An 18589-nucleotide genomic window follows, 5' to 3' on the forward strand; every position below is an offset into this window, starting at 1 on the left:
TTGGGAGCATGCAACAGAGAGCAGAGCGTGCAACATCCTAGGTCAAGGTGATGGTGGCCCCGACTGACGTGTCAGTGGCATAAGGATGGAGAAATGTTGGGGAGGCAGAGTGGAAGGGAGACAGGTTAACTTTCCTCTGTTGCAGGAGGCTTCGCCGGTGACAAGGTGAGACTTCTGGAAGCCAAGCTGGGAAAACAGCAGCAAGACCTGAAAGCAGGTCAGAGACTCTGTCCTGAGTGTGCGTGTGTGTGCTAGCGTGTATCTCCCCAGCCAGACGCTGGAGTCCTGGTCTGTGGGGCCATGCACACGGCCTACCACACCCTTGCCACACTCTGACCCTTAGATCATGCCACTTTGCGGCTCCATCTGAAGCACTTCCCCATGGATCTGCGCACACTGACTTGTCAGATGGCACACTTCCAGAGCAATGGTAGGGATGTGGTAGGGTGGGGTTGGGGGGTGAGCATCTCCAGTCCCTCTGCATGTCCCCTCCAGCTGGATCTTATCTCCTTCTGTCCCTCCAACCCCCTCAGGCACAGAATGCTGCCCAGTGAACTGGGTGGACCATGATGGCAGCTGCTACTGGTTCTCTCGCTCGGGGAAGCCCTGGCTCGAGGCTGAGAAGTACTGCCAGCTGGAGAATGCCCACCTCGTGGTCATCAACTCCAGAGAGGAACAGGTGAAACCACAACCTTCCCAAAGGCAGGAGGAAACCTTGGGAATGCAAACTCTGGGAGGCTGGGTCAGGCTTGTTTTGTTATTTTTTTCTAACCCGAGGAAGAAACCAGAAGCAGAAATCTGTCCCCACTCTGGGAGGTTCATGATGGAGCAGCCATTGATTCTAAGAGGTGGGAGATTACATCCAGGAGCCAGGGCAAAGGATAGGAGCCAGGAGACCAGGTGATGAGGATCAGGGCAGGAGACAGAATGAGTGGCAGGATGAACTAAAGGGCCAGGACTTCTGTGGAGAACATTGTGGAGGCGCTGACAGTCCCTGCTTGCTCTGTGCTGGCCTGGGGAACGTGATGGGTCTTTGCGTGAAAGGGACAGAGTGGGTGGGATTCACAGGAACACACCTGGCATGAGTTACTGGGTCCCTCCAAAGCACCCCGAGTCTCCCTGCCCACTGCTGCCACCAGATCACAACTCCAAAGTCCAGAGGGAAGACTCAACCCATTCGAACAAGTGGACATGTTCGGGCAAAGGAGGGTATTAAAGATAACATTTACTGAGCCCTCACTATGTGTCAGGCACTTTCATATATCCATTGCTTTAACCCTCACAACCCTATGGAGCAGGCACTCTTGTTATCCCCACTTTGAGGTGAGGGTAGAGATATATATATGGATATGGATTACGGACATATTTTACTTTACTGATCAGGTTGAATTGCCAATATTCTATCTGTATTGGCCTATAAAGTTTCATGTGAATCAACCTAAGACTCAGTCTGTGATTTGGCGCACAAGTTCATGCTACCTACAACTTTATGGAGGATGGGATGGTACCTTTATTATTGTGAAATGAACATCAGTGTCCTGATTAATGCTTTTTGCCTTGAATTCATCTTCATGTGATATGAAGGGACTGGTCCTTGATTTCTTTTCACTTACATTTGCTTCGTGTATCTCTGCCCATCCCTCTTATTTCCAACCATTTTGAGTCTCTGTTTTAGATGAATGATTCTCAGCCATCGCAGTGTATTGTAACCTCTTGAGGAGTTTAAAACATATTGACACTTGGTCTTGCACTCAAAGGTTCTGATTTAATTAATCTTGGATTCATCCTGAGTATTGATAATTTTTTAGGCACCCCCCACCCCCCATAAATGATGCTACTCTATTGTTTAGCCACCCTTAATGGCACCCCACTCCAGTACTCTTGCCTGGAAACTCCCATGGATGGAGGAGCCTGGTGGGCTGCAGTCCATGGGGTCGCTAAGAGTTGGACACGACTGAGCGACTTCACTTTCATGCATTGGAGAAGGAAATGGCAACCCACTCCAGTGTTCTTGCCTGGAGAATCCCAGGGACGGGGAAGCCTGGTGGGCTGCCACCTGTGGGGTCACACAGAGTTGGACACGACTGAAGTGACTTAGCAGCAGCAGCAGCAGCAGTAATTAGCAATGTTGAGCATCTTTTCACGTGCCTGCTGGCCATCTGTATGTCTTCTTTGGAGAAATGTTTGTTTAGGTCTTCTGCCAATTTTTTTGTTGAGTTGTTTTTTTGATGTTGAGTTGTATGAGTTGTTTTTATATTTTGAATATTAACCCCTTGTTAATTGCATCATTTGCAAATATTTTCTTCCATTCCATAAGTGGTCTTTTTGTTCTGTTGATAGTTTTCTTTGCTGTGCAAAAGCTTTTAAGTTTGATTAGGTCCCATTTGTTTATTTTTGCTTTTATTTCTTTTGCCTTGAGAGACTGGTCTAAGAAATACTGCTGTGATTTATGTCCCAGAATATTTTGCCTATGTTCTCTTCTAGGAGTTTTAGGGTGTCGTGTCTTATATTTAGGTTTTTAAACCATTTTGAGTTTATTTTTGTATATGGTGTGGGGGAGTGTTCTAATTTCATTGATGTACATGTAGCTGTCCAGTTTTCCCAACACTACCGTGTTGAAGAGACTGTCTTTTCTCCATTGTATATTTTTGCCGCCTTTGTCGTAGATTAATTGACCGTAGGTGTGTGGGTTTATTTCTGGGCTCTCGCACTTGCATTTATTTTAAAATACATATCTTTAATCAGTCTAATTCTTTTCTGTTTTATATGCTTCTTTTATTTTCTCCCATTTGCTATGTGAGATGTATTCTTTTTGGTTTCTCCACTGTGTTATTTTGGACTAAATGTGGCTTGTTTTTAGCTACACTAGTAATTACTGTCATAACTTTAAATAATGGGCTGAAACTTCTTGGCTTTAAAAAATAAAAGAATTTATATAACTTTCATGAGAAAGATGAGGAAACCAGTACACTTCTTCTCACGCCTCAATCTTTTCTCGGTTTTAAAATTGAGATATCATTGACATGTAACCCTGTAAGTTTGAGGTGCACAACACCCTCGGTTGATATATTTACATATTGCAATATTATGAATAAAGTAGTGTTAGCTCTTACCTTTACCATGTCACACAATTATCATTTCTTTTTCACTGAGAACAATTCAGATCTAGTCTCTTAGCAACTTTGAAGTTTATAACGCCTCATTCATATCTCTCTCACATTCCTTACATGTATGTGCAAATAGTTTTTCTTTGAATTTCATTAATCTCAGATATATTCCAGTGTTGTACATTCTCTGTATTTTTGCTCTGAGGCTAGGAGAGTTCTTTTAACACATAAAGTTAGATTTTCATATGTTTTGGAAATTTTTCTTAAGCCATTTATTTGAATAGTTTTTCTTGCCCATTTGTTCTCTTTTCCTCTGGAGCACACCATTCAAAATGATCTCCATTGTCTACCCTCCATAGCCTTCATCTCGTTACTGTTTAAAAGCATCTGCCTACAATGCGGGAGACCAGGGTTCAATCCCTGGGTTGGGAAGATCTCCTGGAGAAGGGAGCAGCCCACTCCAGTATTCTTGCCTCCCCTGCCCCAAAAAAGGGGCTCAAAGAAATATTGGGCTTCCCTGGTGGCTCAGATGGTAAAGCGTCTGCCTGCAGTGTAGGAGACCTGGGTTCGATCCCTGGGTTAGGAAGATCCCCTGGAGAAGGAAATGGCAACCCACTCCAGTACTCTTGCCTGGAAAATTCCATGGACTGAGGAGCCTGGTAGGCTACAGCCCATGGGATCGCAGAAAGAGTTGGACACGACTGAGTGACTTCACTTCACCTTCTTTCTCTCTTTTCCTTAGTTTTCTGGGCTCTTTTTTCATGACTGTCTTTTGTATCTCAGACTTGATTTTTTGTTGAGGTTTTTTTTTTTTAATGTAGCTCAAAATTTTCAGTTTCTTCTCTTTGTTTATCATTGTTATCTTTCTTCTTTGATTCTTCTTTTGTAGTTTTATGTCGTTCATCTCCTCTTTAATGTTTCTGAGGATATAAGCTATTCTCCAATAGCTTCTTAGGTTTAGAAACATGCTTTCTTTACAAAGTATATTTTTCACTTCTCTTCTTGATATCACAGTGCTTTTTTCTTCCTCCTCTTCCCTTCCATCCTCTTTATTTTTTCTCAGTTTCCATGATAAAACTCCCCCAGGCTCCTTCTTTGAATGGGCTGAATTCTTTCTTGCCTGTTATTTACTCATGAATAGGGCAGAAGTGTTCTCATGGACTGTCTTTTCTGATCATCTGACACTATTTCATCCCTCCCCTCAGTCTTCACCTGGGTTTCCCAGGTGGCGCAGTGGTAAAGAATCTGCCTGACGATACAGGAGATGCGGGTTCAGTCCCTGGGTTGGGAAGATCTTCTGGAGTAGGAAATGGCAACCTACTCCAGTACTCTTGCCTGGAAAAGTCCATGGACAGAGGAGCCTAGTGGGCTACAGACCATGAGGTCACCAAGAGTCGGACATGACTGAGCACACACGTGCACACACACTCAGTCTTCAACACAGGGGGCTGGATATTGATGCTTTGTATTGTTCATTCAGTTATTCAACTTCTTGTGGTGATGGGAAGAGGGGACTGGGGCAGTGGGCAGCAGCAAAGAGAATATCTTGCCTCCAGGCATTTTCCCTCCAGCTTCGTTGACCCTCCTGAATTTGGGGAACAGCCCTAGGAGCCCTTGAGAGCTGTCCCTTCACGTACAGGATATTGACTATTTGCAGGAGTCTAGAATTCAAGAATGCTACTGTATCTGCCTTCAGATGAGGTGACTAACTGCAGTTTTAATTAAGTGTCTAGGAAGGGAAAGTGGAATTAGGAAATTTTCCTCCAGATGCAGTTGGAGACCCTTCATATGCTATCAAAGGAAACTGCTACATATGCATGTTGGTGAACCGACCCCCTCTGCTTCCTTCATAAAACAAGGTGACCACACTCTATGCTGCTGCCCTCCCAAGCCAGGGGGCTTAAGGCCTCAGTTCAGTTCAGTTGCTCAGTCATGTCTGACTCTTTGTGACCCTGTGAATTGCAGCACGCCACACCTCCCTCTTAAGGCCTCAGAAAGAGCCATAGCTCTTAAGAGAAAGCCACTTCCTCTTAGGAGGTATGCATGGATCCTGGGAAGCTATCTCAAAAACCACTTTTGTCCCACGCCCACCAGCTGGACAGCTTGGCTGTCCCTCACATATAGGGCATCTTCTTATTTTCAGCCAGACTGCCAGAGCCCCTGTAGCCAAGTCATAACAGAGCTCTGAGCAGTGGGTCCGAGCTTGGAAGCTGTAGGGCCTGGAGAACAACAGACGTGGCAGCTGTATGTAGAAGTGAAGTGAAAGTGAAAGTTGCTCGGTTGCGTCTGACTCTTTGCAACCCTGTGGACTGTAGCCTGCCATACTCCTCTGTCCATGGGATTCTCTAGGCAAGAATACTGAAGTGGGTAGCTGTTGCCTTCTCCAGGGGATGTTTCCAAGACAGGGATTGAACCCAGGTCTCCTGCATTGCAGGCGGATTCTTTACCATCTGAGCCACCAGGTAAACCTGTATGTAGAAGTAGGAGCAGATAAATGTACGTGAGAGGCAAGTGAAACCCAGATCTTTACTGGGTCATTGGGTCACCATGAGGGTGGCAGGGGTCAGGATCCCAGAGTTTGAGGTTGTGGGCAGAAGACAGGGAAAAGATTAGAATAGGGGTCTAGCAGCCGTGAGTTAGGAATGAAGTGGGAGGACAGGTCAGGGGACAAGGGTCACCAACTCAGACCCTGGGTTGTTACCCTGGGCTCCACAGATACCCTCAGTTCCTTAATCTCACGTGTAAAGTGTAAACCATTAGGGTGTCCAATTTACAGAGCGTTATGGGGATGAAAAAAGATAATCCTTGTAAAGCAATTAGTACAATGTTTAGCCCAGTAAATGTTCACTAAATAATAGATATGGTTGCAGAAGAAAAAGCCAGGAACTTTTATTGGGAGCTGTTGCTTCAAGGTGGGGACAGATCAGACTGGGGGTGGGGTGAGGGCGCCACAGCTAAGGCCTGAATGGAGGCACAAGGGACTAGAAACTTCCCTCCCACCTGTTTTCCAGAAGTTCATTGTACAACACACAAACCCCTTTAGAGTCTGGATAGGTCTCACTGACAGCGATGGCTCCTGGAAATGGGTGGACGGCACAGACTACAAGCACAGCTACAAGTAAGTGGCTTCTCCTTGTCTCTCCCCATTAATTTGTCCTGGGGATGGCCATCTGGTCTCTGCCCCCGGTACGCTCCCACTCGTCCCTCAGGGACCAAATTCTCCCACCATCTCCCGCCTCACCCAGATTCTCAGCTCCCAAGACTGCAGTCATGGCTCCCTGAACCCCAAAAACCCATGCATTTCTGAGGTGGGGGGTGAGGGTTGTTGGGATGAGGGGGCCATCTGGAGCGGAGCTTTGTCCTGCCTTCCTAGGAACTGGGATCCCGCTCAGCCCGATGACTGGCGGGGGCACGAGCTGGGGGCCAGCGAGGACTGTGCAGAGATCAGATGGGATGGGCGCTGGAATGACGATTTCTGCCAGCAAGTGAAACGCTGGGTGTGTGAGACAAAGCGGAACATCACCATGTAGCCGCCCACCTCCCCCAGCCTCCAGCAGACCTCTGACCCGCAAACCCTCCTGCCTGGGCATTTTGAAGAAAGGAAGGAGAGGAGAGTCTTTAGAAGCATGGGGAGAGCTTGAAGAGGGATAGACGCGGGGGGCTGAAGAAACTCTGACCCTGGGGAGACAGCTCCTGCCTTCTTCTGAAATTCACTGTAATTATTATTATTATAATTTTCAGCTTCCTCAGTGGTGTAGTGTGTAACTTGTGCTTAGTCACGTAGTCATGTGCGACTCTTTACGACCCATTGGACAGTAGCCTGGCAGGCTCTTCTGTCCATCGGATTTCTCAGGCAAGAATACTAGAGTGGGTTGCCATTTCCTTCTCCAGGGGGTTCTCCCCAACCCAAGGATCGATCCCACGTTTCCTGTGTCTCCTGCATGGAAGGCAGATTCTTTACCTGCTGAGCCATCAGGGAGTAGGAAAAGGACAAATACTTGAAACTTTGTGTGGACTGGTTATTTGGAACTGGGAAGTGTAGGATTCAAAGAAGAGGGAGGGAGAGGGTCTCGAAGAGAGAGCTCAAGCGTTGGACAGCTGTCCCTGACACTTAATCTTTTTTTTTACGCTCCCCTACCTATGAAGTTTTATATTTTTATTTGCTTATTTGCTTGGTAATTTGCTGTTTTTTTTAATATTTAATTTTTTTATTTTTTGAATTATGGAAGTATGATAACACATTTATAAGAGACTTGGAAAATACAGAACAAAGTTATATATAGTTTTACTATATATTACAAATTATTTTTTTTAATATTTAAAGATTTTTAATTGGAGTTTCAATATCAAACTCTCAAAAATTAATAAACTGAATAGACAGAAAAGTAAAAGGCTCTAGCAGACCTGAAAAGCACTATGAACCAATTTAACATAATTAATATTTATACAGTTTTCACGCAACAGTAGTATGCAAATTCCATTCAAGTTCCCATAGGCTGTAAACCAGGAGACACTGGAATGTATCCAGGGATATAAAATAAGGCTTGATACCTAATCTTTTTTTTTTTTTTTACCACCATAGCTTTATTTAACACCTTCTTCATGTTAAACAGTTACCATTTATTGCAGTGTGGACATTTAACATTTACTGTCTTAGCAACCTTCAACTACATATACAGTATTATTAACTATAATAATCGTGCTCTATATTAGATTCCCAGAACTTATTCCTCTTAAAACTGGAAGCATGTACCCTTTGATCATCGTTTCCCCCTCCCCTGCCAACCCCTGGTAACCAACGCTCTATGTTCAACACCTAATCTTAAAGCACACAGGCCAGAGATGGGCACAGAGGGGCCCCTGGATGGCACTGGTGGGGCTGGCGTGGGGTGGGGGTGGAGCCAGCATGGCTGGGGCCACAGAGTCTGCCCTGAGGGCTTCACTGCAAAAGAGGTTTCAAAGAACACCCCTGCTCCACTGAACATCCCTGTTCCAAAGAACACCCTGTCAGTCTGGGAACTGTGAACTGGGCTGGCAAAGGCCAGTGAAAAAGTTTGCTAAGAGAAGCAGGATTGAAAAGACCCCAGACTGACCTAGACAGCTCTCCAGTAAAGGGTGTCTCCAACAGCCTCCACAGTGTAAACTGCACCTTCCAAGATCACTACGACCAACCTTAAACGAGTCTTGAAGCAATTAGGTTTTTTGGTTTTATTTTTATTTACAAAAGTAGTATAAACTAATAGTAAAAAATGTTTTGCACACACGCACACACACACCGCGTGTCCTCCCCTCACCACTCCTACTTCTACCCAGAGTTAACCATTTCATGGATATTGTATTAGTCAAGGGTCTCCACAGAAACAGAACCAATGGGATCTGTGTGTACCAATAGGAGATATATTGGCTCATGGGAGTATGGATAACTTCTGCAGATGAGTCGGTGATCTGGAAACCCCCAAAATCCATCAGAGTAAGATGCAGTCTGAGTCTAAAGGCTCCAGACCCAGGAAGAGTCAATGTCTCCACCTGAGTCTGCAGGTAGGAAAACAACCGTTGTCCCAGTTTGGAGAGGGCCAGGCAGGAAGAACTCTCTTTTACCTTAAGAGGACCGGCCTTCTGGATCTATTCAGGGCTTCAATGGTGTGGAGGAGGCCAGCCCATGTTAGGGAGAGCAATCTGCTTTCCCAGTTCAAATGTTCATCTCATCCCCAAACACCCTCGCAGACACACCCAGAATAATGTTGGACTCACCATCTGTGTCCCAGTCAAGCTGACATAAAAATGAACCATTTCAGGGTTTCTGTAGGAAGTTTCCTGCGTACGTGCCCATATGCAATACCGCGTATCATGATGTAGTTAGCTTTTTTCACTTTCCCATGTCCTATGGACATTGATCCAGTCTATGCTGTTCCCTGAGAGGTTTTAATTCATTGAATTTAGCCGGGGTAGAGAATTCCAAAATATAGACGTTCTGCTGCTGCTGCTGCTGCTAAGTCACTTCAGTAGTGTCCGACCCTGTGCAACCCCATAGACGGCAACCCACCAGGCTCCCCCGTCCCTGGGATTCTCCAGGCAAGAACACTGGAGTGGGTTGCCATTTCCTTCTCCAATGCATGAAAGTGAAAAGTGAAAGTGAAGTCGCTCAGTCGTGTCCGACTCTTAGTGACCCCATGGACTGCAGCCCACCAGGCTCCTGCATCCATGGGATTTTTCAGGCAAGAGTACTGGAGTAGGGTGCCATTGCCTTCTCCGATAGATGTGCCAGATGTTATTAAATCATCCTCTGTGGTGGGCAAGTAGTTGCTGTTTTTGTTTTCACATCTAATACTTCAAGCAATTTTTGCATCTAAGCTTGTTCTGGGTCAAGACTTCCCAATTTTCAGTTGCAAATTTTTCTAGGACTTCTTCAAAATGTATATAATTGGCATTGAATTTAAACACTTATGACACAAATAATACATACAATTTAAAGTCTTATAGGGCTAGAAGCAGTTACCAGACCCTGTTTTTTTCCTTCAGCCATCCCTGCTGTTCTGAGACACCACTTTCAGTATTTTAGCTATTTCCCTTAGACATTTGTACTTTCAAAACACACACACAAATTGATACCTCTTTATTTATCAATTGTAGACATTATTCAGTCACTTTTTATCTTGTAGATGGGTATAATTTTCCAATTTAGTCTGTAACAGTTTTTACTTGAATCCTAATTCAGAATCTGTGTTGGTTAGGGCTGTGGCAATATTGTTAATTGCTGAGCCAAGTAGTATAATATGCTTACATTTCCTTTTTTGAACAACTTTTGTTTCTTCTGAAATTTCTTCTGAATACTTGAAAATTTTGCATCAGATTCTGTGAATCAATTACTAAGTCTTCCTTAACTGTAAAAAGCCTGACAATGTAATATTCTGCACATGTGATCTGGTCACGTCACCAGTACTTCAGTTGTACTCTTTTCCAAGAGCCATCAGGGTGAATCCAAGTTTTACAGGGCATGAAATGTACACGATTTGGGGCGCCCTCCTTAGGAAAAGATGCAAAATTGTGGATACAAAATTAAACATAAAGAAAAGAAGGCCCAAAAGCTGAAAGCTACTACAAACATCACAAAATCCAGACAACTGATATAACATTTTTAATAACCTTCCAATACACCTGTGAAATCCATTCTCCCCGCCTCCTCCGCTTTTTGGCTGCATACTTATTATTTCCTTCTGCCTGTGACAAAGGTATTGTAAGACTTTCAGAAGAGAAAGATCATTGTGGGTATCCTCCAGCATATTTCTTCTTTACTACTGATGCCAGTGCTTGAGGGAGGCTCATGGCCCACCTTCATTCACCCCTAAGGGAGTCTACACGATGGGTGCCAACAGTACCCCCAAAAGCCATGACTGGGTAGGTGGGCCAACCCTAAGGATAAATTGACTGTAAAGCAAATAACAGGGTCCCTCTCCATTCAAGCCAAACCTGTTTTTCCAACCCAATTTCTTGGTTGGATTAAAAAAAATGCCACCTGACACAGAGGAAGATGTGAAGGAGGGGAAACTGAAGTGGAAAGTGATGGTGGTCATCCTAACTGATTATATTATAATAATAATATACATTATTACATATATTATATTGTCCTTTGGACAGCAAGGAGATCAAACCAGTCAATCCTAAAGGAAATCAACCCTGAATCTTCATTGGAAGGATGGATGCTGAAGCTGAAGCTCTAATCCTTTGGCCACCTGATGCGAAGAGCTGACTCACTGGAAAAGACCCTGATGTTGGGAAAGATTGAGGGCAAGAGGTAAAGGGGGCAACAGAGGATGAGATGGTTGGATAGCATCACTGACTCAATGGACATGAGTTTGAGCAAACTCTGGGAGATAATGAAGGACAGGGAAGCCTGGTGTGCTGTAGTCCATGGGGTTGCAAAGAACTGACTATTATATATGTTGTTGTGGTTGTTCAGTGGCTAAGTCAATAGTCAGTTAGTTGTTTTCATAATTATATAAAAAAAAATTGTGATCATGACCTCAGAGACGTTGTAAGGGGCCTATAGCTGGCCCCTTGAATTCAAGCTCCCATAGACTTCCTGTTGATCCACTTCTGTAACTTTGGCTCCCCCTTCCGTTCTCCTCCCCCTGCTAGCAGTTTTCTTGGGACTTCCCACTCCTGAGAAATCCCTGGACCACCTCTTTCTTCTGGGCTGGATCCTCTCTTCCCTGGATCCATGTGTTCTTTCTTGGTTTATTCCTTCGTTCTGTTGAAGCATCCCCTCCAGTAGCTTCCTGGGAAAGGAATGGACTCTTTTGGGATAGAAGGATTGATCATTTGTGGAAATATGGAATTCTAGGTTGAAAATGATCTGTCACCATTTCCCACGTTTTCCATTTGCAATGTGCTGCAGCGAGAGCTGACCCTATTCTAGGCCTGATCTCTTGGACAGGAAATTCCTCCCCAACTTTGTGATGTTCCCTTTATCCCACGGGTCTGAAAATCACCACTGAAGCCTCAGTTGGGGGGCTCACAGTCATTACACTTAGCTCTCTCCAGGCTTCTTTCATCTGGGAGGGAGGAAAGATACGGTGTAAGGGATGCGTGGCTGCCAGCCAGGTGCTTGGTGGTCCTTGGGGCCATCATGAAGGTACTGATGCTATTTGCTCGAGTTCTGCTCTTGTGTCCCATGCTGTGTTCTGCCTTGCCCATCGCCCTTGGGGTTCCTATGGAAATCTCCAGAGAGGTTTGTCCACATCCCCACCTGCATTTGGTTGCTATCACTATTTTTTAATCCCAGCGGTGCCTCCAGAGGTGTTAATTGCTTTGAGCTTTCCAGGTGGTGCTAGTGGTAAGGAACCTGTCTGCCAATGCAGGAGATTTAAAAGATGTGGATTCGATCCTGGGGTCTGGAAGATCCCCTGAAGAAGGAAATGGCAACCCAATCCAATATTCTTGCCTGGAGAATCCCATAGACAGAGGAGCCTTATGAGCTACAGTCCATGGGGTCACACAGTCAGACACAACTGAAGTAACTTAGCATGCACACACTATTTTTAAAAAGAATTTTAACCATTCTGATAGATGTGAGGTAATATATTACTGTGGTTTTAATGTGCAATTCTCTGATGGCTAATTTCATTATAGGGGACTAGAATGCAAAAATAGGAAGTCAAGGAACACCTGGGGTAACAGGCAAATTTGGCCTTGGAATACAGAATGAAGCAGGGCAAAGGCTAATAGAGTTTTGCCAAGAGAATGCACTGGTCATAGCAAACACCCACTTCCAACAACACAAGAGAAGACTCTACACGTGGACATCATGAAATGGTCAACACTGAAATCAGATTGGTTATATTCTTTGTAGCCAAAGATGGAGAAGCTCTATTCAGTCAGCAAAAACAAGACCGGGAGCTGACTGTGGCTCAGACCATGAACTCCTTATTGCCAAATTCAGACTTAAATTGAAGAAAGTAGGGAAAACCACTTTAGGTATGACCATTCAGGTATGACCTAAATCAAATTCCTTATGATTATACAGTGGAAGTGAGAAATAGATTTAAGGGACTAGATCTGACAGATAGAGCACCTGATAAACTATGGACAGAGGTTCGTGACATTGTACAGGAGACAGGGATCAAGACCATCACCATGGAAAAGAAATGCAAAAAAGCAAAATGGCTGTCTGGGGAGGCCTTACAAATAGCTGTGAAAAGAAGAGAGGCACAAAGCAAAGGAGAAAAGGAAAGATATAAGCATCTGAATGCAGAGTTTCAAAGAATAGCAAGAAGAGATAAGAAAGCCTTCTTCAGTGATGAATGCAAAGAAATAGAGGAAAACAACAGAATAGGAAAGACTGGAGATCTTGTCAAGAAAATTAGAGATACCAAGGGAATGTTTCATGCAAAGATGGGCTCGATAAAGGACAGAAATGGTATGGACCTAACAGAAGCAGAAGATATTAAGAAGAGGTGGCAAGAATACACAGAAGAACTGTACAAAAAAATCTTCATGACCAAGATAATCATGCTGGTGTGATCACTCTCCTAGAGCCAGACATCCTGGAATGTGAAGTCAGGTGGGCCTTAGAAAGCATCACTACAAACAAAGCTAGTGGAGGTGATGGAATTCCAGTTGAGCTATTTCAAATCCTGAAAGATGATGCTGTGAAAGTGCTGTACTCAATATGCCAGCAAATTTGGAAAACTCAGCAGTGGCCACAGGACTGGAAAAGGTCAGTTTTCATTCCAATCCCAAAGAAAGACAATGCCAAAGAATGCTCAAACTACCGCACAATTGCACTCATCTCACACGCTAGTAAAGTAATGCTCAAAATTCTCCAAGCCAGGCTTCAGCAATATGTGAACTGTGAACTTCCAAATGTTCAAGCCGGTTTTAGAAAAGGCAGAGGAACCAGGGATCAGATTGCTAACATCCGCTGGATCATGGAAAAAGCAAGAGAGTTCCAGAAAAGCATCTATTTCTGCTTTATTGACTATGCCAAAGCCTGTGACTGTGTGGATTACAATAAACTGTGGAAAATTCTGAAAGAGATGGGAATACCAGACCACCTGACCTGCCTCTTGAAAAACCTATATGCAGGTCAGGAAGCAACAGTTAGAACTGGACATGGAACAAAAGACTGGTTCCAAATAGAAAAAGGAGTATGTCAAGGCTGTATATTGTCACCCTGCTTATTTAACTTATATGCAGAGTACATCATGAGAAACGCTGGGCTGGAAGAAGCACAAGCTGGAATCAAGATTGCCGGGAGAAATCTCAATAACCTCAGATATGCAGATGACACCACCCTTATGGCAGAAAGTGAAGAGGAACTCAAAAGCCTCTTGATGAAAGTGAAAGTGGAGAGTGAAAAAGTTGGCTTAAAGCTCAACATTCAGAAAACTAAGATCATGGCATCTGGTCCCATCACTTCATGGGAAATAGATGGGGAAACAGTGGAAACGGTGTCAGACTTTATTTTGGGGGGCTCCAAAATCACTGCAGATGGTGATTGCAGCCATGAAATCAAAAGACACTTACTCCTTGGAAGGAAAGTTATGACCAACCTAGACAGCATATTCAAAAGCAGAGACATTTCTTTGCCAACTAAGGTCTGTCTAGTCAAGGCTTTGGTTTTTCCAGTGGTTATGTATAGATGTGAAATTTGGACTGTGAAGAGAGCTGAGCGCCGAAGAATTGATGCTTTTGAACTATGGTGTTGGAGAAGACTCTTGAGAGTCCCTTGGACTGCAAGGAGATCCAACCAGTCCATTCTAAAGGATATCAGTCCTGGGTGTTCTTTGGAAGGACTGATGCTAAAGCTGAAACTCCAATACTTTGGCCACCTCATGCGAAGAGTTGACTCATTGGAAAAGACTCTGATGCTGGGAGGGATTGAGGGAAGGAGGAGAAGGGAACGACAGAGGATGAGATGCCTGGATGGCATCACCGACTAGATGGACAAAGTTTGGGTAAACTCTGGGAGCTGGTGATGGACAGGGAGGCCTGGCATGCTGCAGTTCATGGGGTCGCAAAAAGTCGGACATGACTGAGCAACTGAACTGAACTGAACTGAACTGATGGCTAATATTGTACATCTTTTTATGTGCTTATTGTCCATCTGTATATCCTCTTTGACACAATGTCTCTTCATGTCTTTTGCCCATTTTCCAGTTGGATTTTCTTTCTTTTACTGTTGAGTCTTTAGAATTCTTTATTTATTCTAGATATCAGTCTTTAGTTGAAGATGTGGATTGCAAGAAGTTTCTCCAAATCTGTGGCTTGTTTATCCTTTTAACAAAATCTCACATCTTTTTTTTGGCTGCATAGGGTCTTAGTTGTGGCACGTGGGATCTAGTTCCCTGACCAGAGATCGAACCCAGGCCCCCTGTATTAGGAGTGCAGAGTCTTAGCCACTGGACCACCAGGTAGTTCCCAAAATCTCACTTCTGAAAAGACTAATGGGATAAATAAAAATTTGCCAAGCCCAATTAAGGAAATGAGAGACATGGCAAGGCCATTTGAAATAGAAAGTTAAGTAATGCTTTTCCTGTTTTGATAGAACTTTGGTTGAATTCTGCAAAGTGAGAATGATTGTTGACAAATGCTTCAATTAATACATTTAAAGCCGAGAAGAACTGAGGAATGGGGGAAATGGGGAGATATAGGTCAAAGGGCACAAACTTCCATGATAAGATTCACAAGTTTGGGGAATCTAATGTACAGCATGGCAATCATATCTAATGATATTATATTCATATACCTGAATGTTGCTAATAGAGGAGTTCTTAAATATTCTCACCACCAAAAAAAAAAGAAATGGTAAATATGAAATGAGCTGGAAGTGGTAGGTAATACTGTGGAGACAGTCATTTTACAACTTATAAATATATCAAATCAACACATTGTATGCCTTAAACTTACACAATGTTACATGTCAATTATATCTCCATAAACCTGGAGAAGAAACTCAGAGAGGAGCAGGAGACATGGAGTCAGGACTTACTGCTGCTGCTGCTAAGTTGCTTCAGTCGTGTCCGACTCTGTGCGACCCCATAGACGGCAGCCCAACAGGCTCCCCCGTCCCTGGGATTCTCCAGGCAAGAATACTGGAGTGGGTTGCCATTTCCTTCTCCAATGCATGAAAGTGAAAAGTGAAAGTGAAGTCGCTCTGTTGTGTCCAACTCTTAGCGACCCCATGGACTGCAGCCTACCAGGCTCCTCCATCCATGGGATTTTCCAGGCAAGAGTACTGGAGTGGGGTGCCATTGCCTTCTCCACAGGACATACTAAGAGGTGATAAAAAAGAAACCATTCTCCTTCCCAGACTCTGTAAGTGAAAAGTAGGGAGTCGAGATGATTTCGAGGGAATTCGTGCAAGTAGCCAGACAGTCATAAAGGGGAGAGGACCGCTTCTTTACCTCCTCTTAGCCCAATGTGCTCAGTTGCTTCAGTCATGTCCAACTCTTTGCAACCCCATGGATGGTAGCCTGTCAGGCTCCTTTGTCCATGGGATATTCCTGGCAAGAATACTGGAATGGATTGCCATTTCCTTCTCCAGGGGATCTTCCTAACCCAGAGTCTGAACCCAAGTCTCCTGCGTCTCCTGCACTGCAAACAGGTTCTTTACCACTGAGCCACCTGGGAAGCCCGTAGTTAAGCTGCAAACTTTGTTGGGATCCTGGAGTGCTATTTGAGGGAGGCAAGAAAATTGCAGGGAAGCTGTGGATGTGCTCTTATGAATTTCAAATTTCGGAGTAACAGCTCTGAGAAGTCCCGAGTAACAGCAATCTGGAATCCTAATTGGGAAAAGGTCCCGGGCAGTGCATCCACTCCATGGGTTGAGACTTCAGATTGCAGTTTCAGGGGCTCCCGCTTGTAATCCCAGGCCGCAAACTGATATCATCAGCAGTTTGCGCGCAAAAATGTAGTATTGGTTTCACTTTAACCTTGTTGCAATGCGGTGTGTTTTATCTTGTGAGTCTTAGGATTTCATTAAACCCTGAGCGGCTGGCCAGACTCCAGGAGCCCTAGAATTCCAAGACCCACTCCTTTTCTTATCTCAAGTGCCGTGCTTGAGGGCAGGCATGGAATCCAGGCAGTATTTGGACAGTGTCCAGGCAGATCAGAAGCAAGGTCAAGGGCCTGCTCTCCTGTTTCTGAAGCCTGGACAAGACTTCCTCCCTCTTAATTTGCCTAACATCGCAATATGTAGGGTCTTTAGTTGTGGCTGTCGAACTCTTAATTGTGCCATGTGGGATCTAGTTCCCTGATCAGGAATCATATTCATCCCCCCTGCATTGTGAGCAGAGTCTTAGCCACTGGACTACCAAGGAAGTCCCTATACTTAATCTTTTCTTACTCTAAAAAAATTAACTCCCACCTCAGATCAAAGAAAGAACATTATCTAGATAACTGAAAGTGTAACAAGAGGGAAAGGGGCAGGGCACAACTTTTGAAAGAATGACATAGACCAAGGACACAACATAAACTGATTAGAATCAAATGAGACCAAGATGGCAGATAAGACTAGACCTTGATCCTCAATCAGCAAGTGAAATGACACACTCAGAGGTCCCCTGACAGCTCCAAGCCACTGTTAAAAGACCAAGGAGTGGTCAGTGGCCCAAATCCTGGAAATCTCCACCCCTTCCCCAAAATAGTTGGAATAATCCTCCCACTCATTCAGTTCAATCACTCAGTCGTGTCCGACTCTCTGAGACCCCATGGACTGCAGCACGCCAAGCATCCCTGTCCATCACCAACTACTGGAGTTTACTCAAACTCACGTCCATCAAGTCGGTGATGCCATCCAACCATCTCATCCTCTGTGGTCCCCTTCTCCTCCCACCTTCAATCTTTCCCAGCATCAGGGTCTTTTCCAATGAGTCAGTTCTACGAATCAGGTGGCCAAAGTATTGGGATTTCAGCTTTAGCATCAGTCCTCCCAATGAATAGTCAGGACTGATTTCCTTATTGATTGACGCGGGCGCAGGAGGACCTAGAGGAGCTATCCCACGTTGAAGGTCAGGAAGGGTGCCGGTGAGGAGATACCCCTCGTCCAAGGTAAGGAGCAATGGCTGCGCTTTGCTGGAGCAGCCCTGAAGAGATACCCCACGCCCAAGGTAAGAGAAACCCAAGTAAGACGGTAGGTGTTGCAAGAGGGCATCAGAGGGCAAACACACTGAAACCATACTCACAGAAAACTAGTCAATCTAATCACACTAGGACCACAGCCTTGTCCAACTCAATGAAACTAAGCCATGCCCGTGGGGCAACCCAAGATGGGCGGGTCATGGTGGAGAGATCTGACAGAATGTGGTCCACTGGAGAAGGGAATGGCAAACCACTTCAGTATTCTTGCCTTGAGAACCCCATGAACAGTATGAAAATCCAAAATGATAGGATACTGAAAGAGAAACTCCCAAGGTCAGTAGGTGCCCAATATGTTACTGGAGATGAGTGGAGAAATAACTCCAGAAAGAATGAAGGGATGGAGCAAAGCAAAAGAAAGCAAAAAGAATACCCAGCTGTGGATGTGACTGGTGATAGAAGCAAGGTCCGATGCTGTAAAGAGCAATATTGCATAGGAACCTGGAATGTCAGGTCCATGAATCAAGGCAAATTGGAAGTGGTCAAACAAGAGATGGCAAGAGTGAGTGTCGACATTCTAGGAATCAGCGAACTGAAATGGACTGGAATGGGTGAATTTAACTCAGATGACCATTATATCTACTACTGCGGGCAGGAATCCCTCAGAAGAAACGGAGTAGCCATCATGGTCAACAAAAGAGTCCGAAATACAGTACTTGGATGCAATCTCAAAAATGACAGAATGATCTCTGTTCGTTTCCAAGGCAAACCATTCAGTATCACAGTAATCCAAGTCTATGCCCCAACCAGTAACACTGAAGAAGCTGAAGTTGAATGGTTCTATGAAGACCTACAAGACCTTTTAGAACTAACACCCAAAAAAGATGTCCTTTTCATTATAGGGG

At 44.5% G+C, this 18589-nt stretch overlaps 1 protein-coding gene across 5 annotated transcripts in view; it reads left to right on the plus strand.

The window, feature by feature from the left end:
- LOC147352177 (asialoglycoprotein receptor 2-like) overlaps positions 1–18589 on the plus strand; it is a 45412-nt gene that overhangs the window by 21046 nt on the left and 5777 nt on the right. For 4 of the 5 annotated variants that reach the window (XM_086359358.1, XM_086359357.1, XM_086359356.1 and 1 more), the window contains 5 exons: positions 146–217; positions 344–430; positions 534–679; positions 6119–6225; positions 6481–6856. In XM_086359358.1, the coding sequence (XP_086215484.1) occupies positions 146–217; positions 344–430; positions 534–679; positions 6119–6225; positions 6481–6637 (569 nt within the window). In that variant the 3' untranslated portion in view covers positions 6638–6856. Of the gene's footprint in view, positions 1–145; positions 218–343; positions 431–533; positions 680–6118; positions 6226–6480; positions 6857–18589 lie in introns of those variants that run through there. The other variant, XM_086359361.1, reaches the window with a different exon arrangement.

The sequence above is a fragment of the Bos grunniens genome, chromosome 19, assembly GCF_055505025.1.
Source record: "Bos grunniens cultivar Pamir isolate PY7600 chromosome 19, Bosgru_T2T1.0, whole genome shotgun sequence".
Lineage (NCBI taxonomy): Eukaryota > Metazoa > Chordata > Mammalia > Artiodactyla > Bovidae > Bos > Bos grunniens.